This window comes from Berghia stephanieae, chromosome 8, assembly GCF_034508935.2.
Source record: "Berghia stephanieae isolate SIO BIC M18660-M18661 chromosome 8, UCSD_Bste_1.3, whole genome shotgun sequence".
In the NCBI taxonomy this organism is placed as follows: domain Eukaryota; kingdom Metazoa; phylum Mollusca; class Gastropoda; order Nudibranchia; family Aeolidiidae; genus Berghia; species Berghia stephanieae.
In genome coordinates, this window is record NC_088367.1 from 24,363,600 (window position 1) to 24,388,599 (window position 25,000).

Consider the following 25,000-nt stretch of genomic DNA (forward strand, 5'->3'; position numbering starts at 1 on the left):
ATGTTATCTCTTCACAGTGGTGGATATTGACGGGGTTGAAATATACGCAAAATCCTCTGTGAATTTGATCAAGGGTGAACAATTAACTCTCTACTGCGACCTAACTGGAGGCTTTCCAAATCGCTTGGATCAGAGTGGTGTGGTGACATTCACATGGGAAAAGAACGGCAAAACCATAGGAGGAGCGACGGAATTCGAGTATGTAAAAACTGTAGTTACAGGCGACACGGGTTCTTACACATGCACAGCAACGGCGAAATCGAAGTCACCAAAGAAGTCAAAAGAAGTGACAGTCACTGTCAGTAAGTGATATTTTTAATTACAAATCAATATGAAATTTTACCCAGAAAAACGCCAAGTAAAATGTGACCCACCATCTCAATTCGATACTATTTATGGAAAAACCAGATTCCGAAAAACTGAGTTTAAAGTAAAATCAATTAGAATAAATAGTGGTGTATAAAGGGGGGGGGGGGCGGCGAAGTAGTCGAGTGTTTAAGGCACTGCACTGTGACCCGGAAGGTCCCGAGCTCGAGCCCCGCTTCAGGCACTTTTGTTTTTGTTCCTTAGGCAAGATTATTAACCCCCAATTTGCTCACTTGGACAACATGGCTTCCTGTTGACATCAGACATCTTGTTTGATGAATTATCTATATTCCTTTGTGCAATGCCAAGGCGACGATATCTTATGATGTCATGGCGGAAGGGCATTGTTTTTAAGTGATATAACCCTCTCTTTACCAGATATTTTCAAAACGTTACACGAAACTTCACACTCATTCTACAAAAGAATAGATTTACTTACTTAAACAGAAAGCAAAAAGCGCAATCTATACATGCTATTGTTCAGGAAAATGAGATATACAACACTGTGGCAATTATTTAAAGCTATAACAAAAGTTTTTCTATAAATTGGGCTATGTGGTCTTGTGTTATGACACTCGCTTTTGGATCAGAAGGTCCTGGGTTCGAGCCTCGCGCGGCTTATAGTTGAGTCCTTGGTAAAGACTCTTGAATTCCATTCTCTCACCATACTTGCCGAAAACAGTGTTGTCTCTGTCTGAACAAAAAAAGTATTATCGCTTAACAGGCGTCATGTCTTGTTCTACAAGTTACGTGTTGCTATTGGTCAGGAACCCTTTGTAAAACGCTTTGAGCACGTTTAGTGGATATTGCGTTATATAAAAACTCAAGTTAAATTGCTAGATGTACTAAATAATTCAGAATGAAAACTTTCTTCGTTGCATTTGACAAATTTTCATGGTTGGTAAGGATTAGGAATAGGACTGTAATGAATAAGTGAATGAACTCCAGTCAACCTATTACAAGTAGCGAATAGTATTAGTGATTCCTGTTGACATCAGACATCTTGTTTGATGAATTATCTATATTCCTTCGTGGAATGCCAAGGCGACGACAGCTTATGATATCATGGCGGAAGGGCATATTTTTTTTAAATAGTAGGAGTCGGCAACTTGCATCCGGGTTCAAAAGTATTCATGAGTTATTTGAGTAAATAGACCAAGAAATATTATTTTTATATTTGAAGGAAACAATGGTCCAAACGATTCTAATTTATTCTTAATTATTTAGTAAAAACACCATAAAAGTATCTTGGCTCCAATAATCATTTCATAGAAATCAAATATCATCATTAAACATTAAGAAAATATTATGTACAACATTTTGATTTCCTCCATGGAATATAAAACGTCAGTCTGACATAAATCGAGGTGACCTCCTGCTCTGTTGCTGGCTACACCCGATCCGGTGTGTGAATACTACCGTAGCCATCGTTATATTATAGCCTGATACTGAAATCGAAAAGGACTGGCAGTTTGAAGTTTGACGTCATTATTTGGTTTTTGCATGGAAACAAGTTATTTCATTGGCTGAACTATTGAATACAACTCACAGTTTGTTTTCTTTTGTGGCAAAAGACTGGCATTTGGACGTTATTTTTTGGTCAGTATCAGGCCATACCTTTACGAAGGCCACGATAATACTCGGTGTTCGAATATTTTTGAACCGGTGTTGTGCTTGCATATTACAGGGTGTGTCTTTTTTACGAAACCCGCCGAAACCTGCCGAAACCCGCCGAAACCCGACCAAACCGACAAAACCCGACAAATTTATGGGAAGTAGGTAGCATTGGGGAGTGAATCTGAGACTCAGGGAAGTGTACACCATTGTGGAGTGAACCTGGGACTGGGTTTCTGCGGGTTTCGGCGAGTTTCGTAAAATAGAAATCAGTGCTTTTTTACGAAACCCGCCGAAACCCGGCAAACCCGACAATATCCGGCAAAGTTATGGGAAGTAGACAACTGTGGGGAGTGAACCTAGGACTCAAGGAGGTGTACACCAGTGGGGAGTGAACCTGGGACTATGGGAAGATGATATCAGTGGAAAATGAGCCTGGGTCTATGTGAAATGGATACCAGTGGGAATTGAAGCCGGACTATGCGAGTTGGGTACCGGAGGAGAATGAACCTGATACTATAGGAGGTGGGCGCCAATAGGGAGTGAACCTGGGACTATATAAAAAGGATATCAGTGGGAAATAAACCTGGGATTGTGGGAGATGAGTACCAGTGGGAGTTGAAGCCGAACTATGGGAATTGTGTACCAGAGGAGAATGAACCTGGCACTATAGGAAGTGGGCGCCAATGGGGAGTGAACCTCGGACTATGTAAAAAGGATATCAGTGGGAAATAAACCTGGGACTAAAGTGAGATGAATACCATTGGGATTTGCGCCAGATTTGGGAGTTGGGTACCAGAAGAGAATGAACCTGACACTATAGGAGGTGGGCGCCAGTGGGGGAGTGAACCTGGGACTCAGGGAAGTTCACACCAGTGGGGACAACCTGGGACTGTGGGAGATGGAAACCTGTGAGAAACTAAGCCGAACTATAGGAGTTGGGACTATGTAAAAAGGATATCAGTGGGAAATAAACCTGGGACTGTGGGAGATGAATACCATTGGGAGTTGAAGCCGAACTATGAAATTGTGTACCAGAGGAGAATGAGCCTGACATTATAGGAAGTGGGCACCAATGGGGATTGAACCTGGGACACATGAAAGTGCACAGCAGTTGGGAGTTAACCTGGGACCGTAGGAGATGGATACTATTGGGAGTTGAAGCCGTACTATAGGAATTGTGTACCAGAGGAGAATGAACCTAACGTTATAGGAAGTGGGCACCAATGGGGATTGACCTGGGACACATGGAAGTGCACACCAATGGGGAGTTAACCTGGGACTGTGGGAGATGGATACCATTGGGATTTGAAGCCGGACTATGGGAATTGTGTACCAGAGGAGAATGAACCTGACACTATAGGAGGTGGGCACCAATGTGGAATGAACCTGGGACTATGGGAAGAGGATATCAGTGGAAAATGAACCACAGCCCCTGGTTAACTCCTCACTGGTGTGCACTTCCCTGAGTCCCAGGTTCAATTCCCATTGGTGCCCACATCCTATAATGTCAGGTTCATTCTCCTCTGGTACACAATTCCCAAAGTCCGGCTTCAACTCCCAATGGTATCCATCTCCCACAGTCCCAGGTTTATTTCCCACTGATATCCTTTTTACATAGTCCCACGTTCACTCCCCATTGGCGCCCACCACCTATTGTGTCAGGTTAATTCTCCTCCGGTACCCAATCGCACAGTCCGGCTTCAATTCCCACTGGTATCCATCTTACATAGTCGCAGGCTCATTTTCCACTGATATCCTTTTTACATAGTCCCAGATTCACTCCCCATTGGGAGAAACCCGGCAAAACCCGACAATATCCAGCAAAGTTATGGGAAGTAGACAACTGTGGGGAGTGAACCCGAGACTCAGGGAAGTGTACACCAGTCGGGAGTGAACCTGAGACTAAGGTTATCAGCGGGTTTCGTAAAAAAAGCAATCTGTGCTTTTCTACGAAACCCGCCGAAACCCGACGAACCACGACGAAACCTGACAAAATATCCGACAAAGTTATGGGAACTAGGCAAGAGAGGGGAGGGGGGGATGATCCTGGGAATCAGGGCGGTGTACACCAGTGGGGAGTGACCCTGGGACTATGCAATAAGGATATCAGTGGGAAATACACCTGGGACTAAAGGGAGATGGATACCATTGAAAATTGAAGCCGGATATGAGAGTTTGGTACCAGAGGAAAATGAACCTGACAGTATAGGAGGTGGGCGCCAGTGGGGAGTGAACCTGGGACTAAGTAAAAAGGATATCAGTGGGAAATAGACCTGGGACTAACGGGAGATGGATACCATTGAAAGTTGAAGCCGGATATGGGAGTTGAGTACCAGAGGAGAATGAACCTGACACAATAGGAGATGGGCGCCAGTGGGGAGTGAACCTGGGACTCAGGGAAGTGCACACCCGTGGGGAGCTAACCTGGGACCATGGGAGATGGATACCTGTCGGAATCGAAGCCGAAATACAGGAGTTGGGTACCAGAGGAGAATGAACCTGACACTATAGTTGGTGGGCGCCAGTGGGGAGTGAACCTAGGAATCAGGGAATTTCACACTAGTTGGGAGTGAACCTGGGAATATGTGAAAAAGATATCAGTGGGAAACAAACCTGGGACTAAAGGGATATGGATACCATTGAAAGTTGAAGCCGGATATGAGAGTTTGGTACCAGAGGAGAATGAACCTGACACTATAGGAGGTGGGCGCCGGTTGGGAGTGAATCTGTGAATATGTAAAATGAATATCAGTGGAAAATAAATCTGGGACTAAAGGGAGATGAATACCAGGTTCACTCCCTACTGGCGCCCACCTCCTTTTGTGTCAGGCTCATTCTCCTTTGGTACCCAACTCCCATATCGGGCTTCAACTTTGAATGGTATCCATATCCCTTTAGTCCCAGGTTTATTTCCCATCTTTTTTACATATTCCCAGGTTTACTCCCCACTGGTGTGAAATTCCCTGATTCCCAGGTTCACTCCCCACTGGCGCCCACCAACTATAGTGCCAGTTTCATTCTCCTCTGGTACTCAACTCCCATATCCTGCTTTAACTTTCAATGGTATCCATCTCCCTTTAGTCCCAGGTTTATTTCCCACTGATATCCTTTTCACATAGTCCCAGGTTCACTCCCCACTAGTGTACACCGCCCTGATTCCCAGGATCATCCCCCCCTCCCTCACTGTTGCCTAGTTCCCATAACTTTGCCGGATATTGTCGGGTTTCGGCGGGTTTCGTAAAGAAGCACTGATTGCTTTTTTACGAAACCCGCCGAAACCCGCCGATAACCTTAGTCCCAGGTTCACTCCCCAATGGTGTACACTTCCCTGAGTTCCAGGTTCACTCCCCACTGCTACCTACTTCCCATAACTTTGTCGGGATTCGTCGGGTTTCGTCGGGTTTTGTCGGGTTTTGGCATGTTTCGGCGGGTTGCGGCGGGTTTCGTAAAAAAGACACACCAACTTGAATCTCCCGGGAAATCGCGGCACAAGTAAGGAGCCAGCTGAGACAGGGTTGCCAATTTGGCAGATTTTCTGCCAAATGTCCTTTTTTTGGCAGTTGAAGTCATCTGGCAGAGAAAAATCGGTTTGGCAGTTTGGCAGATATTTGGCAGATTTTATTTTCTGAGGCCTAGGGATGAATGTATAGGTCCTCTACACGTTTTCCATGGCAGTTTTTATGTATTAGTGAATTTTTAAAACTTGGGAAATGAAAAAAAAATTATGACATCGGCCTTGAGAATTTTTTGTTTAACAAAACTGATGAGTTTTCAAAGGGGGTACTATAAATAGTACGGTTTGGCAGATTTTTGTGGTATTTGGCAGATTTTTAAAATTCAGTTGGCAGAATGCCTGAAATTAATCTGACAACCCTGCTATACAATACCATTGTTAGCATCATTGTGAGTAGGGTTATTTTAGATCGCAGCGAAACTTCTATTGGTTAAGTTATTTGGCTTGGCTTTGTGATATATTGGTATCAGACTCCGTTTTAGTAGGGGGAATTAGGTACAAAAAACCCTTGAATTGTGCAATCAGGGTTGAAAGCATGAAAATTACATATTTTGTAGAATATGAAAAATCCTATAATTTATGATATAGAACCACTCTGAGAGATCAGTATTAGTTGAGATACAAGGTTTTTAAGATTAGAAAATTTTGAAATGGAAGACAAAAATTTCTTTCATTTTTATTGTGTAAACATTCGAGGCAAGCCGACCAAAGGTTGTTTTACGTCATCCTTTGGATTGCCATTGGTGACTATTTTTAGCGTCGAAGCGGATGTTTTCCTTTCCCTTTACTTTCGATTCACGAACCATACAAATTACTTAATCGTAAATATTGTTCAATTTCACTTGTTTTAAAGGACGTCTTGCTAGCAATATTCTATAATTTAAGATTTTTCTTCATCTGATTTAATGAGTATAATCAATTGCTCTAAAACGGATGGGCAGACGGACAGGCGGTCAGAGGGGTAGACAAAACAGACTAGCAAAACACAGCTCAATAAATGCCGATAACCGGTGTTGACAAAAACAGTGCTCCTTCTTCCTCCTCTCCTGTTTTCTTTTCTTTCCAAAAATACTGCTATAATCATTTTACCTGAGATAAAACCCATTTCGGTCAAACTTGATGACCGTAACGAGTCGACATACCACTTAAATTATATAAGAACGCTATAATTATCATCATCATCATCATCATCATCATCATCATCATCATCATCATCATCATCATCATCATCATCAACCACTATGATTGTGGCAAGTTATTTACTTCACGTTATCTACCGCATGGGGACAATGGGAGAATGTTCTATTTGTACTGTTGTGTCCTTATGTAAGGCACTGCACGCATTTTGCCTGCTGATGATGGGTCTTTAACAGAAAGAACGAAAGAGAGAGAGAGAGAGAGAGAGAGAGAGAGAGAGAGAGAGAGAGAGAGAGAGAGAGAGAGATGAAAGAATATTGCATATGCCCAATAAAGGAATGCGTTTGCATGATTTCAGATACACATACAATGGCAAAAAGAACTGCTCCCAGAGACTGGGACCAGTGTTTGATATGCCCACAAGATAACACAGACCGATTATAATGTACCTCTAAGTCGAGGAGGTATGACAAAGGACAAGGCTATGAAACTCTTTTTGAAGATTTAACACAATTCAATTCTTTGGTTTGTGATGAAAACAAGTTGGATGTATCTATTTTTTTCAAATTCATCAGAGAGAAATAAGATTATTGAAAGCTTAAAACAAAATGGCATAAGTATTGTCGTGTAAAATTTAATGTCAACAAAATTAGGCAATTAGAATCAAAGGAATCTAAAAGAAATGCCCTAAAAGAATTCCATACTTTAATTCGACTTGGAGGAGTCACCGAATGAGAATAATGAGACAATGTTCAAAATTAGAGTTTGGCTATAATAAACAAACGTGCTTTTTATTTTGGGTAAAAACATGGAATCGGGAGTTCTCCATTCTGTGATGACAACAGAAATGGAAGAAAATATTCCTGAAATAGCGTTATCTATCAAAGATTCTGATATGTTGTCATTTATCGCCGGAGATTTAGTTGTCCGGGAGGCACACTACCATAAAATTTGTCATGCACGATAATTAAAAAACAAGCTTCAAAAGATGTCACTGCTGATGATAATGATGATGTCACAGTTCTTGAAAGAAGTCGAGCTTTTGCTAGCATTATATATTTTATAGAACAGAAATCTGCAACAAATGTGACGATCGATATGAACCACTGTGGAGCTTATTTCCAGAATTGTCAAAAGTGTCCCAAACACTCATCAAGTGTTCATGTAAGAGAGAATGTATCGGCTCCCGATGCAAGTGTTTAAGGTCCGTTTGCCTTGCACGGACTTGTGTAGATGTGGGGTCAGTACAGTAATGAGTAAAACTCTCTCTCTCTCTCTCTCTCTCTCTCTCTCTCTCTCTCTCTCTCTCTCTCTCTCTCTCTCTCTCTCCGTCTCTCCCACTCGCTCCCGCTCCCTCTTTTATCTTCTAGTTACAACACGAAATAACCATCCGTTAGCTATCGTAAATGGTTACCTGTGTATTTAAAGTTTTAGAACGCACATTGTATTATCGTGGTTATTTCCTCGGATAAGTAATGCTATATAGGAAAAAATAAAGTGCTAAAAACGCACTGTTATGATAAATTGCCAGAGTGGTTCTATATCAGGTGTTATTTATACGGGTCTTAGCTACCTCTATGCTAATTTTCAGGATTTCAACCCCAATGTGCACGGTTTTAGCCTAATTTTTCCTAATACAATGAATATGAAGAAAATATATATTTTACACAGTTATTTCCCTTGTTTAATATAGCTGTAATAGGTAAAATCTAAGGCCTTAAACCTATACGTTATGATTGATTGCCAGAGTGGTTCTATATCAGATGTTTTTTCTATGGGTCTTAGCAACCTGTATGCAAATTTTCATGCTTTCAACCCGAATTGGCACGGTTTTAGCCTAATTCCCCCTACTATTTTGGGGCTGGATGTCCTTGATTCGAGTCTCGTTGTGTATTGCCATTAGAAAATAAGTCAATATACACTTGTAACATGAATATATCATAAGACCATACAGGCATTTGCTCTTGCCCACACTCTCCCCACACGTAATGAACCTTACAAGCGTCATGTTTGTTCCGCATCTAAGTCAATACTAATACTAATAATAATAATAATAATAATAATAATAATAATAATAATAATAATAATAATAATAATAATAATAATAATAATAATAATAATAATAATAATAATAATAATAATAATAATAATAATAGCATATATTCATAAGACGCTAATATCTCAAACACGAGCTCTTGGCGCTTTGCAAAAACATCAATAGACAATACACCATACCTATGAGATTCAGGCGGATTCATAATAACATTTATAACACAAATAAACTTAGAGTTAGATATACAATAAATGCAAATGTTACATATTCGAGAAAAACTAGATTCTAGTCAGCCAGTTTTTTATCCTTTTTGCAGGTGATAGCACTCTCTGTGAGTTTTCGCCAGCGACAAAGGAAGAGGTCATTTCAACTATAAAACATTCAATACCTAAATCCTGTAACCTTGTCCCCATCCTAACACCTTTACTTGTTACTCATCTGGAGCATCTTGCTCCCATTTTAACAGCTATAGATAGCAATTGAATCTCTCCAGTTTGAAGAGTTCCGCGATCTTTTAAAACAGTCAATTTTTGACAACAGCAACAGAGCTGCATTCGCCTTCTTTGACTTGATAATTCATTTTGAAAAAGAAAATTTAGCTCCTTATTCCTATATTCAGGCATTCGTACATTTGTCGATCATGGTGATGGCAAATTATTAATTTGTAAATCTATTTATAATAAATTTTCATTATTTCCCTTAGAAACTACAAATTTTTAAAATTTCAAATAGACAGCCGTGTCTAACTTGACTATCCACTCGCAATTGATTTCAGGTGATGACCTTTTGACTCCTTTTCTTCAAAATGTTGAATCCATCCTTGCCCCCTTCTATACACCTTATATACCCAACCTCCTGCTGGTGTCATTAGACAGTATAAGTTCCATTTTCACAGTATGCTGATAACAGGCAGCATTATGTGTCAGCTGGACCACCAGAGTATTCTTATCTTTTCCATGTAAAATTGCATTGAAGTTGTCAAGAATTGGAGGTCTGTGAACAAATTGAAATTGAATGAAGAAAAAGCTAAAGTCCTTATTCTATAATTCAAAAAGCTCACAACCTCCACTCAAAACAACTTCATTGTGCTTTACCTGTATCAACAAAACTGCTCCTTCATATTTATGATATCATTGTACTACCTCTTTCCCGAACTTTAAGATCTAGTGATCATATTCCCATGACTGTTCCCAAAAAGGCCTCAAACGTTTTCTGATAGGTCTTTTTCTCATGTTGCGCCTTCTGTATGGAACTCTCTACCACTTTATCTAAATAATGCAGCAAAGAAGCTACTTTTAAGACAAATATTAAGAACTATTTTATCAAAAGATATATTTGTATGATATACAATTGTAGAATATTCATCAAATATTGAGTGAAGTAATGTTTTCTATAATAATTAAGTTTACAAATTAAATATTGAGAGTAAAATACTGCAGAAAACAGTCACATGTAAATTTAGGAAATGTAACCGGAGAATTATTTGGCCAATGTTGTTAAATTATACGCTAAAGATTATGTTGGATATATTATAATGAGAATGTAAAAAACAAACCCAACAATGTCGATGTAATATATATATATATATATATATATATATATATATATATATATATATATATATATAATATATATACATATATATATACATATATATATATATACATATATATATATATATATATATATATATATATATATATATATATATATATATATATATATATATATATATGCGCGCGCGCGTGTGTGTATATAAATGTATTATATATTGATACTAAATATTTATTCTCCTTGCATAAGATGAATATTATGGGTTTGGGAAACATTATTGATATATTCAATCTTAAACCAGATAATCCTATGGGTCTGGGAACTGGCTATCCATGTAAAATGAATACGAGTCGGGCGAATATGCATTGCAGAATGCGCATTGACCATAATATGCTATTGCTGTCGTTAGTTTAAAAAACACAGTATATGCAATGGTAACTAAATAGCACACACTGTGTTCTTTCCAAAAAATACGACAGATTACGTATTTTAACAAAATATATCTTCCCCATTTTGGCCAGGAAGCCTTTGCTTCAAGTATCGATTGATTGTAATGACCCTCGACCCTCAATTTGGTTTATGCCTCAGGTTGGAGTCTTTTTTTTGGGATTATTTGGAGACTTAATTTACCATTGATATTTCGATTTCAATACGTTTGCCAAAATAGAACAACTATGTATTATCAATGCACGACACAGCAGTTCTCATCACACAGCTCTTTATGTTCTCTGCGTATTAATTATTATACCATGAAGGGACAAAGCCGCGTACTCTGGAAAAAAAAGTCTGTTTAACATTTTAGCCAGAAAACTCAACCTTCAAATATTGATCGATTAGAATGACCCTCATTATGTCAAACACTGTCAAACCTGGATTACAATGAAGTGCTAGCTTTGATAGTTTTTGACAAGATGAGGGTTATTTTAATCGATCTATATTTGGGGGACGAATTTTCTCGGCAAAACTTTGAATACATGTTTTTCCAGAATACTGCAGAGAACCATTTACTATTTTATCAATTAAACAAAATGTTTCTGTTGATTTTAGCGGAAAAAATGGAAAAAGGCACAATAACAGAGTCATCAAAATTCCTGACCAAGGGCCACTACACCCTCACATGTAATTACCAGACTGTCAACACCCTGACACCAGTCAACTACACCTGGACTTTTAAATCGAAAGTTCTCTATGGTGTCAAAGATAAGACCCTGCAGTTCCACAATCCAACCGCTGAATACTTTGGTAGCTATGGTTGCTCCGTCACAAGCGAAGATGGTACTGTAATCAACACAGCAGTGTCGATCGCGGAAAAGACGACCTCAGGTAAGATAGCTTTTGTGGCTCATTTTTATTATAATATAGACTGTAATGCAAATCAAAATGATGGCATGGTTCCTTATTTATATTGATAAAAGTAAGAGTAACTATGTGTGTGTGTGTGTGTGTGTGTGTGTGTGTGTGTGTGTGTGTGTGTGTGGAGGCGAAACGAGACTAGGTCGATTTTACAATGGCCATATTTATTTTTAAAATCGTTTTTTCTTCGATTTAGGACACCATTTTAAACAGAAAACCAGAAAGCGGGTACAATAAGCAAATTCCCAACAAAAAGTTTTTTAATCACAATACACACATACATTCTCAAAGGTTAAAGTGAATATAATATTTGAGATTTGAAGTTTAATGCCCTCACTATCTTCTCACACACATTCACACACACACACACACACACACCCACACGTGCGCGCGCACACACAAACAACCACACGGATTATGTGAATGGTATGGAGAGAGAGAGAGAGAGAGAGAGAGAGAGAGAGAGAGAGAGAGAGAGAGAGAGAGAGAAAGGTAGACACAGAGAGAGTGAGAGAGAGGGGGAAGAAAGGAGAGAGATAGACAAAGAGAGAGAGAGAGAGAGAGAGAGAGAGGAGAGAGAGGGAGAAAGGAGAGAGATAGAAAGAAAGTGTGTGTGTGTGTGTGTGTGTGTGTGTGTGAGAGAGAGAGAGAGAGAGAGAGAGAGAGAGAGAGGGGGGGGAGGGTGAGATAAACCAATAGATAGTTCGAAGATGACGTCACTCAGGTCTTTGTTATTGTTTTTTGCCATCCGCGTTTATGAGTAATGCTCACTGAACTGTATTAACCTGACTATAAACGTTCATGGATACACAAAGTTTTGTGTGTTGGTCCGTTATACTTCCGGATGGCAATGTTATGAGCTTCTGAGCCAAGCGCATACTATCTATAGATGTTTGACCACTCAACAAGCTTGCTTGCAGCAGGTTGTTTTATCGCACTTCTGTTGATTATCTAATGCAGCGTGTGAGCAAACTTTCGAAAAATAGAGATATTCAACGTTGCAGCTGCTACCTACAAAGAAGCACTTATAAAAAGCCGATACAATACACCATTAGAATACACAGACTCCCCGCCCCCAATCTCATGTAAACTTCAACACAGAAGGGAAGGATGCAAAATTAGAAAAACTTGGTTCAACCCACCTTTCGACAAAAACGTCAGCAGCAACATTGGACAGCTCAGATACTGGAACTAATTGATATATACTTCCCAAAAAAAAAACACAAGCTAATAAGATAATCAACATAAATACGATAAAAATAAGCTATTCCTGTATGCGCAACATGGAACACAGAATTTCTAGCCACAACAAAAAAAAAAAAAAAAAACAAAACAAACCACCGACAAGAACAAAACCTTCCCATCATAAAATGCAACTGCAGAAAGAAGGAACATGCCCATTGATTAAACAATGCTTACAATTAATTCTAATATACCAAGAAACAGCTGTCCGCATCGACGAACACACCTACTGTTAATCAACTCAGAATCTACGGAATCACTTCAACAGTCAAAAACAACAACAACACAGTACTGATGATTGCCATAAAGGCCTAAAACATGAATGTAGACTGACCCAAATATTGTGGTAAATATTATAATATATATATATATATATATATATATATATATATATATATACATATATATGTATATATATTTATGTAAATATATGTACATATATATATATATATATATATATATATATATATATATATAGTTAGATAGATAGATAGATAGATAGATAGATAGTTAGATAGACAGATAGATAGATAGATAGATAGGAAAAATTGCCCCCTGCATTGAGCGTTATTGAGTTATTGTTGCGGCAACAATATCGAATGCTTCTCTCTCTCTCTCTCTCTCTCTCTCTCTCTCTCTCTCTGTGTGTGTGTGTGTGTCACTCTTTCTATCTCACACACTCATACACTCTCTCTTTCTAACTCTTTGCCTGCTGTCTGTCTGCATTTTTCTCTCCCCCCCCCCCTCTCTCCCTCTCTCTCTCTCTCTCTCTCTCTCTCTCTCTCTCTCTCTCTCTCTCTCTCTCTCTCTCCCTCTTCCCCTTTAATTTAGACCGATGTGTCTGAAGGTAAAATTACATTTCAAAACAATGATCAGGATTGCATTCCTTAATTATTATCAAAACTCAGATTCAATCAAATAATAGTTAGTTACACTAGTCAAGTTTCTCATAATCCAGAACTTGACCCATCCCTTAAGGGGGGGAGCGACACTAAAGGGTCATTTTTTTTATTTTATGAAATATCCTAAACTTTTACGCACAGTCATAATGTATATGTTTGGGAAGGATGATTGCATATAATTTTTTTCGAAAAAAGTTGCCCGTTGCCATGGAAACGACGCCATATTGGAAAATAAACAACACATCTTAAAAAGTCGAAGGCTTTTTTGTTTATCAACCGATTGCCATAATATTTTGGCCAGAGGTAGAAAAAAGAAAATAAAGAGGCTCTAGAAGCCCGATTATTAATTTTTAAATTAGAAACTTTAAAAATTAAGTTCAAAGTTATTACTCGATTATTCCCCTGGAAAACGTTACATAATTTGAAATTACTCATAAATTTTTTTTTTCAAAAATCCGGCTCCTATAGGACCTGCGTATTTGTATGACACTCATTTGTAGAAAGTTTGAAGAAGATTGGTTGAAAACTGAGGGAGGAGGTTTTTAGTGACGAAAATTGCAGTTTTGAGAAAAACGCATTTAAAAGTCAAAGTTAACGAGTTTAGGGAAAAACTCTACTCTCGCTTTCTGATTAGATTGTGACCACATGACATAATTAAGAACAAAGTGATTGGTTGTTGAAGATAGAGGAGAGTTTTTACTTTTAATTGATATGTTTTTGCCTTTACTTAGTTATAAAGACTATTTGATATTCTTTCATGAAATCAGTCCACTGCAACTAAAAATGGGCAGGATTTAACCATTCCATGGGTCACAAAATACGTTTTTTTGAGTCGAAAAAAATGAAGGTGAAGTTCTCATGCAATTTTTTATGCAGACAAATGGTCACATGACAACATCCCACCATAGTCTAATTTTTAGCAAACTGGGTCAAAATTCATCATTTTTAATGTCGCTCCCCCCCTTAAGTTGTGATGTCTTATCCTAATTTGATTCTTGCAGGAAAGAGAATTGAGAGACTTGGAGTAAATGTTACCCAATTGTCTTTCCCCATCAATATTGAACGTTAAAAGTCGAATTTTTGTAGATTAAAATCAAAGTAATGCGTCAAAGTCTTTGTAGAATCTCATTCAGGGCCAAATTACGGTCTTTCAGTTGATCTAACTCTACTTTTCACCTCCATATTTCTCACTTCTCTAAAACCGTAAATTCAGTCAAGGCCATTGTGCTCGCCATTTAACCTCGATGGCATAATTCTATGACTACCTAAACGCCTTTTTGCTATATACGGTTTTTCAAGAGTCAACTTTACCTTTGCATTTTGACCTTTTTGTCTGGCAGTAAAACGGTAGTTACTGTCTTGCAGTGGTTTGAATCTTATTTAGATGGCAGAAAGCAACAGGTTATGATTTTAGATAAACTTTCTCGTCAACATACATTGTCTTTTGGTGTTCCTCAAGGCTCTGTTTTGGGTCCAATTCTTTTTGTTTTGTATACTTCTCCATTATCTAATGTCATCACTGGTCATGGGCTGCGCTATCATCTCTATGCAGATGATACGCAACTTTATGCTACTGATAAAACTAAAAATCTCGAAAATATTGTGAAACGTGTGGAAGAATGTGTGACGGATGTGAAAGAGTGGATGGATGCAAACAAGTTGAAAATGAATGAGTCAAAAACAGAAGTGATGATTGTGGGAAATAGAGGGCAGTTGAAGGTGAATGATGGTCTTGAGGTGTTGATTGGGGGTGAAAAGATCAAAGTTTCAAAGACTGTGAAAAATTTGGGTGTCTATTTTGATTCAGAAATGAAAATGTCAGCTCACATTTCTGCTCTCTGTAAATCTTTATACTTTCAATTGAAGAAAATCAGTTCGATCCGTCAGTATATTGCAATTGGAACATGTAAAACATTGGTTGTTTCCCTCATTTTTTTCGAAACTAGACTATTGTAACTCGCTGCTTGTCAACTTGCCTCAGGCTTCTATTAAACAATTGCAACTACTGCAAAACAGTGCAGCAAGATTAGTTTTTGGCAAAAAAAAATTTGATCATGCAACCCCTTTGTTGGCCTCTCTCCACTGGTTGCCAATTGAAAAGCGCACATATTACAAAGCAGCGTGTCTTGTTTATAAGTGTTTGGCTGGTATAGCACCGGCATATCTCACAGATCACGTGGTCATGTGTAAATTTGAAAATTACACTTTAAGATCATGTAATGACCAAACGAAAATTTCGGAAAAAAGATCAAGAACAAAATTTGGTGATAGATCGTTTGCTTGTTTCGGCCCCAAGATTTGGAATGAACTACCACGTGGTCTGAGGGAGTGCAAGTCTTTACCTACTTTTAAAAAGAATCTCAAGACACATTTTTACTGTATTTGTTTTTCTTGACTCTATATGAATCCTTGATTTGGCTATGAATTGTTATTGTTATTATTATTTTATTTTTTTATTTTTTTCACTTAAAATTGATATTTATATTGTAAAGTGCCCAGAGCTTGTGTTTTACACGAGAATGAGCGCTATATAAATGTGTATTATTATTTATTATTATTACTGTTAAGGCTTTTAGGCAGTAGCTGATAGGCACTGTTTAGAGCTCTTAAGTCTGTATTTCAAGATAGGGTTTTTGAGCAGTCACTTTATCCGTCTAACAAGTAACGGTTTCAGGTTTTCATTAATAAAAATTAATTAATTAATAATTTTGCATATATACATTTTTTGTAGAAGTAAACCTTACTCCAAAGCAACTTGATGTATTTAAAAAACGACAATTTGTAATTTTTGACGTCACGGCCTTTGCGCAGGCACCCCTCGTAATGCAATAAAAGAAAATTTGCCAGGATATAAAGTTATTTGAATTTAGAGTAATAAAGTCCGAAACGATAGGGAAAATGTTTATCAAAATGGATTTTTTAAAAAGCAATGGAGAAGACACTTTTCAAGAAATCTATTAAAGGCAAGCGAACAAATGATAAATGGACACATTGCCAAAATTGTCAATGACTCCATAAAACGAATTAAAATTCCAAACAAAGTGAAACTGGCTTACGTAAAACATATTTTTAAGAAGAATGATCCACTTGATGTAAAAAACTATATACCAGATAGCATCAAATATATTTAAAAAAACGGAGTGCTATTAGACACCCGAAACTCGGGTGTATCTTGTCACCAAATTATTCGAAAACCGAGTCGCGCATCCTTATATTTAGATTAGCTACCCTCAACAACTTCCGTCGTGTGAATTTATCAGCATGGCGGTAGGGCTAAATGGTTGTCTGAAGGTATTGACAAATCAAAATGCTTGGGATTAAACGATGCGAACAATGAACAATTCGAATGTAAACCCTTCGTCCGCATAACAAAACAAAGAAACTGTCTGATAATCAGTTTCAGAACATAACTGAGCTGCACCCTAGATTAGAAAGTACCACCATGGAATCTTACACCTTTGAAACAATAATAATAATAATAATAATAATAATAATAATAATAATAATAATAATAATAATAATAATAATAATAATAATAATAATAATAACGATAATAATAATAATAATAATAATAATAATAATAATAATAATAATAATAATAATAATAATAATAATAATAATAATAATGAATCTGGCTGCAGTCTCTATGGACGCTTGCCGTTAATGTTTGCGTCACTTCGAGTTTGTCAGTTGGTTTCTATTATCTAGTTAGTAATTTGCCTCCATAAATCTCTGTCTAGTGCTAGTGTTTTTAGCTTTAGAATGTCATCATGTGTTTGAAGGTGCTGAGGCAGTTGAATATTTCTTTGTGTTGTTGAATCAGTTCTTTGGTTGAATTTCTAAATGCATTTGATATTTTTTGAGATCTGTCATATACATCCTCATGACTAATTTTGTCTGGCCAATGTACCCCAATAACTCGTCTCAATTGAATGTGATGAAGGCATTCCAGGGTGTCCAAATTCATTTTTGTAAGACCCCACGTACCACAGTTGTACTTAAGGATCGGCAGCACTAGCGCTTCGTCAAGGCGTATTATTTTATTTTCATTAATGATGTTCATACTGTTCCAAACGTTGTGTAGTTATCTGAATGCAGTTTAAGCTAGCATTTTTCTCCGTTTGATGTCTTCATTCTCATTAATCAAGCTTCCGAGTTTTCTTACACTTTTCCATTCCTCTTATTTCTTGTTAACCACTGTAATTTCTGTTTTGGATTCGTTGACCTTTAGATTCCATTGTCGCAGAGTATTAATTTGATATTATTGGTATGTGGTGCTTCGCCAGGTCTGCTGTATCAAATATGATATCAACATCGTCAGCGCAAATCAGTTCGTAGGTAAGGATTTGAGGAAACGGGACTTTTTGTCTTAATTCTTTTATTGCTGCTTCCAAATATACGGTAAAAAGGATTGGGCTCAGACTGGCTCCTTGGGGAGTTCCCAGCGATGTTAATAGTGAAACTGTTTCCGCACCAGATGTAAACGTAAGTGTTGTGCTTATTAGTCGGATATGATCTTTTTCGAGAAATTAATTTAGTATCTTCAAAAGATTTGTTCTGCAGATTGTATCAAAGGCAAAGCTCATGTTTTTGTATTTTTCAGTTCTGGCTTTCAACCACCAATGAGCTCATACAATGTCACTGGTACTCCTAGCTTGTCTGAATCCGCTCTGTGTCGGTGACAGATATTCCTCCACCTTTGATCTTATTCTGTTGAGTGTTAATACGTTGAGCGGTTTTCTTAGTGTTGAAAGAAGAATAATTGGTCTTAGATTTTTTAGTGGTCCTTTTTTCTTGTTTGATTTAGTTAACACAATTAGTTTACCGGAGCCGAGATCAAGATGTATTTTATGTTCGAACATTCCATTAAACATATTAGCAATGGCGGCTAGGTGTTGTTCAGTTAGACATTTTAGCTCCTCTGCTTTGATGGTGTCAATTCCCGGGGCCTTATGATTGTTAAGTTGGTAAATAGCTGCACAAATCTCAAGATCGGTTATTGGTTCTTCCAGTCTTGATTCGGGGTATTCGAATGGTTCTATCTGTTGGTCCCCTTTGTACTTATTCTCGAAGACGTTTTTAACTCTTTCAACTATATGTTTGTTTGTCATCGCAGATTACTTTACCCTCATCATCAGATATTATCAGACGACTTTCTTGTTTCTTTTTAATGTTTTTAAAAGCTTTGAATATTTTCATGCTATCTGGGGCTGTTTCTGTTTCCATTGCCATGTTCTCGATTTTGCTTTTATAATTGAAATAGACTGTGCTTTGATTTTATGCATCACTTTATTTCTCTGTGTTTTCCATTCTCGTTTCAGTTCATCATCGTGGGTACTGTTAACATTGAGTCTAAGTTGCTTTTGTTCCTCTGAAAGTTGTTTGAGAATTGGTCAGAAGCTCCTTTTGAAATTTGTTGCCGAAATGATAGTGTCAATCAATTTCTGGTGTTGTAGAGCAGGGTCAGTTTCTGCATTGATATGTATAAGATCAAGTCTGTTTGCCAGTTTGTTTTTGAATGCATTACATATATTTTCATCTAGCCTAAAGCTAGTAAAATATGTTGCTGGTTTTGATCTGAGTTTAAAAAATCTTATTTTACTAAATGACTGCTTGAAAGTAATTACTAACAGTCTGTGGTCATTGTTTACGTTTGTTCCAGAATATGTCCTTGCATTGTTCATGTTTTTTTTTTGTAACGGTCTGGGGCAATAACATAGTAAATTTGGTTATAAATCATTACGATATTGTAATCCACTTTTATTGATCCTTCCCATGTGATTATATTATGTCTATGGATGCTAAGCAGCATTCACCTTCTGATTTCTAGCCTATTTTTGAGTTAAAATCCCCCACCAGTATGACATCTTCTTTTCTATATTTATTTATGAGGTTTTCTATTTCATCATAATTTTTTAAAATAAAAATAATAATAATGTGTAATATATATAGCGCCCCTTTCCACCAAACGTGCTTGGAAGCGCTTATACATGTATGCATGGCGTTCATGTATATTATTCAACAAAATCAATAAAAACACTCAAAGAAAACTGAAAGGAATTACTCTGTCTTCAGTGAGGCTTTAAGGGAGGACAAAGAATTACGGTGTCTGGTGTCCGCTGAAAGAGTATTCCATACAGAAGGAGCAGAACATCCGAAAGCACGTCGTGAAAAATTCGACTTAGGAATCAATTGGTTCAAGTACAAGGAAGTAGATGAGAGGAGAGAGCTATTCAAATCGTACATAGATGGGAGCAGTGTCATGGATGCACTTGAAACAGTAGCTGACAAGTTTGTAAGCAATCCGATTCTCCACGGGAAGCATGCAACGACTGCAAGACTGGAGTGTTGTGATCTGACTTTCTGATTTGGTAACAAAACGAGCAGCTTTATTTTGGAGTAGCTGCAGTCTTGCAATCAAGCTTTTTGGCAACCCCGCAATAGTCAAGTCTAGAGATAATCAGTGAGTGAACGAACATTTTTCATGCGCCTTCATCGATAAGGTTCCACGCGTGTCCAATGTTTCTCAGCGAATAGTGGATATTTCGACACAATTTAGAGATGTGAGTTTGCATGTCCAAAAATTCACCTTAAATAAAAGCCTAAAATTCTGATACTTTCAGATCTTTGAATTTTGATGTTATTTATCATGATGTGTTTCATGATGACAGTATTCCTTTTTTCCTGAACACAATGAGTTTGGTCTTGTCGTAATTGAACTTCAGTTTGTTCGCTGACATCCAAGACCTGATATTTTGCATTAAGTCTGATAGTATCGTTTCAACAGATTCACAATCATTGGACAATAAAGTTGCATAGATATTAGTCCCCAACACATCGCTTAAAAGATCAATGCACATTTTGAAGAGGTATGGGCCTAACACAGATCCTTGATGGACACCGTAATTGAGCACAGTTGGTTTGGATAGAGTGCCGTTTTCTGAAATCCTTTGAATAAGATTGAACAGATAGCTTAAAAACCAATTAAGTACGTGATTTTTATCCTAAAACAGTTTTGCAGTCGATGCAGTAGAATTCCCTAATCCACTATGTCAAATGCAGCGCTTAGGTCAAGAAGAATAAGTCCCCATTTTCCTATCTTTATTACCAACTTCAAAGAGACTTTATCAGTAAACAGGACATTGCTCCATTTACTCGAAATGAAATGTTGCTCACTAAAGTTTAGATGTCCTGTTCCTTTTTTTTTGACCCATTAATGGTTTACATGGCTGCAATTCGTTTCGAAACAAACACCAACGAATAGTACGACCATGGACGTTCATTTCAAGCGTAGATGTAGGAAGTGGTTTTCGTTATGGACAACAACAATTATATTATCCTGTTCAACTGTTGTGCTACAGGGGTGGCCATTGGATATGACGTTCGGTTTCTGTGACACTCTATTGATAATTCCTTATAATAGTGGGATTTCTGGTGTCCTTCTGGTGACATTGATTAAAAATGTCTCCACAAACATAGGTTCTTCATCATGACTTTGGTATAATTGTTCTTGTTTAAAGTCATTAGAGCCTTATTTTTAATGTTGCACATTGGTCACCAAAACTTTGTAAAATTACCGATTGACCACTATTCGTATTAAGCTGAAATCTAATCTAAACGCAAAATTAAAAATTAGACACAATTTTTGCTTTCTCCAAAACCTGGGAGTAGAAAAATGTTCATAAACGTAAAATATATCGTAATAGTAATAAATCTTTATTGTCCATACAATGGAACGTCTTTAGTGATTTACATTGCTCGAACAAATATAATAAGCATGAATAAAACTGTGTGGATCTTATAATAATATGACCTCATAACAAATTTACTTCACAATGCACACATACCTCTTTTATAAATTAATACAACAGGGAACATCATGTTTTAATGCACTGAAATTAAGACTGATTTCAAATGTATCCACAGTTACTAAGTTACTCACTCGAACTACTGACTCCACTTCCAATATAATTTTAAACGGTCCCAATTTTTTTTCACACATCATTCCTCCTTTTCACCTACCCTCTCTCTCTCTCTCTCTCTCTCTCTCTCTCTCTCTCTCTCTCTCTCTCTCCCACCCTCTCTCTCTCTCTCTCTCTCTCTCTCTCTCTCTCTCTTTCTCTCCTCCTTTCTCTCTCTCTCTATATATATATATATATCTATCTCTATCTCTCCCTCTCGTTCTCTCTTTTACTATTTTTATCTCTCTCACTCTCTTCTTCTATCTCTATATTACTTCAGCTTCCTCTCGCTTTTTCTTCCTATAATAATAATAATAATAATAATAATAATAATAATAATGATAATAATAATAATAATAATAATAATAATAATAATAATAATAATAATAATAATAATAATAATGATAATAAAAATTATTATCATTATTATTTTTATTATTATTATTATTATTATTATTATTATTATTATTATTATTATTATTATTATTATTATTATTATTATATTACTATTAATAATAATAATAATAATAATAATAATAATAATAATAATAATAATAATAAATAAATAAATAATAATAATAATATCTGATTATTATTGCTTCAATTATTGGAGCAATACCCGCAATCAGTCTTCACTGAAGTGCAGACCTCGGATGCTGTTATTGTACTCTGAATTACAAAATATCATTTTAAGTCGGTGCCAGTATAAGTTATAATTCCCCTCTAAATGTTTTTAAAAAGACGATAGGTGACACTGAGCAAAGATTGAAAAAGAAAAGTAGAGAGGGTTAGGAATCCCAACTCGTCGGAAAAGTCAAGATGGCCCAGCTGGACAAATGGCATCCAGTGGTTGACTCCATCTCATTCTTCAGAATGATGACCTCACAGTCCAGTCAATCGCCTAAAGAAGAAGGAAGGATGACAGATGCCATCCTTGTTTGACGACAGTTCTTTCGATAATTTGCAAGGCAACCTTTGTGAAGGTTTTGAATCAGGTTGACGTTTTGGTCCACCCTTTTAAACAGTTTCTTTGCCCAATCAACAAATTTGAATTACAGAGCTAAATGAGTTCCATTCTAAAGACTATCAAATCTGTTGGAGGCTTCAGTGAAGTCCCGGATTCGAGAGTTTTTCACAGGATGAGGGTCATTTTAATCAGCCGATATTTGAAAGACAAATTTTCAGGCTAATATTTTATTTTTAAATCCTGTATTTATCAGAGTACTTCAGACACAATAGAAATCAATCGGATTATTAGAGCCCATGGCTGGCCACCCATGAAAATGTTGCAATAACCAGAAAGTAGCAATGATTGTCTATCGCAAACTTTCTTTTATCATCTAGCTAACATAACATAACATAACATAACATAACATAACATATGGTATAGGGCAAAATAGGATAAAATCCCTTGAATACCCTTAATATTAATAGTAATGCCATACATCTATTGATTAAAGATTACAATAATGATACACTGGTAAAGATATTTTTTCAACTTAAATGTACTCATGTATATATGGTGTACAACCATATATCTTTAACCGTGACATGCAAAGCACACACACACACACAAACACACACACACACAATCACACTTACACAGATACTTAAAATCCGACCCCACCCCATTGACAATGACTCTTTGTATTCGATTATTAAGAAAGTCTTTAATCCAGTTAAAGACATTTCCTTTAAAATCCATATGCTTTTAGTTTAATGAATAATCTCTCATGTGGCACAGTATCAAAAGCCTTACGGAAATCAAGATAAACGACATCAATGCACATGATCATGATCAATTAACTCGGTAAAATCCTCAATCACCTGTAAAGGTTGAGTAATGCATGATCTATTTGATCTAAAACCATACTTGTTATCGTTTAGCATCGTATGACTTTCAAGAAAGTGCATTATTCGGTCTTTCAAGATAGACTCCATAACCTTACAGAGTATGCATGTAAAGCTGATGGGTCTATAGTTTGTAGCATCCAATTTGCTGCCCTTTTTATGAATTGCAGTGACATTGGCTTGTTTCCATTCAATGGGTAAGGTACCAGATTCAAGAGACCTATTATATATTGTTGATAACGGCTGTGATATTTCAAAAGCCACTTACCTCAGTAATCGGGGATGAAGGGAATCGGGTCCCATGCTTTAGTCACGTTTAAATTCAACAATTTGGCAAGTATGTCTTCTTGTGTAATATAAAAAATTGGGAACGGTTAATTGATTTGTAATATTAAAAGTTGGTATATTTGTAGTGTCTTCTTGAACAAACACAGATGAAAAATAATCATGTAAAACATTAGCTTTATCTATATCAGTTTTAGTACCTTGGTACCTTGGTAGCTACCCAACTACCTAATAATTAATTCACTCTGGCTTGATACTTGTCTCTTTGCGCGGTAAAATAAGTGCCTGACCATTGAGATATCGTAATCCCTATTTAAAAGTGCAGTGTAAGGGCATGTCGAGTCTTAATGGTAACGGTAAACCGTGACCGATTTCTGTTACTTTCCATCATGAAGTATCTGCTTTGACGATTAATTAAATGTCAGGTTCAGAAAGGCAACAACCATCTTTGGGAGAATGACAAAACGAGCTTCACCAAGCCAGAAATCGAGATTTATGAAACAAGTATTCTAAACACTTGTCTGTGAATTCGGCTAAGCGTGGATGCTTATGCAAAATCTTAGACATAAGATCTGCGAAAAGTCACAAAATGCTAGTCCATTCTATTAAACGAAACATGACAGTTATCTACTACCACTACTACTACTACTACTACTACTACTACTACTACTGCTAACTACTACTACTACTACTATTACTACTTACTACTACTACTACTACACTACTACTACTACTACACTACTACTACTACTACTAACTACTATACTCTACTACTACTACTACTACTTTACTACTACTATAAACTACACTACACTACTACTACTACTACTACTACTACTACTACTACTACTATACATACTACTACTACACTAACTACTCTACTACTACTACTACTACTACTACTACTACTACTACTACTACAACAACTACTACACTACTTACTACTACTACTACTACTACTACTACTACTACTCTACAATACTACTACTACTTACTTACTACTACTACTACTACTAACTACATACTACTACTACTAACTACACTACTACTACTACTACTACTACTACTACTACTACTACTAACTACTACTACTACTACTACATACTACTACTACTACTACTACTACTACTACTACTACTACTACTACTACTACTACCTACTACTA

At 36.8% G+C, this 25,000-nt stretch overlaps 1 protein-coding gene across 1 annotated transcript in view; it reads left to right on the forward strand.

The window, feature by feature from the left end:
• The window catches only part of LOC144978413 (uncharacterized), a 119,617-nt gene that overhangs the window by 63,052 nt on the left and 31,565 nt on the right, over nt 1-25,000 (forward strand). Inside the window, exons 6-7 of the mRNA XM_078924429.1 lie at nt 18-302; nt 11,289-11,564. Of these exons, the coding sequence (XP_078780555.1) occupies nt 18-302; nt 11,289-11,564 (561 nt within the window). The remainder of the gene's footprint in view (nt 1-17; nt 303-11,288; nt 11,565-25,000) is intronic.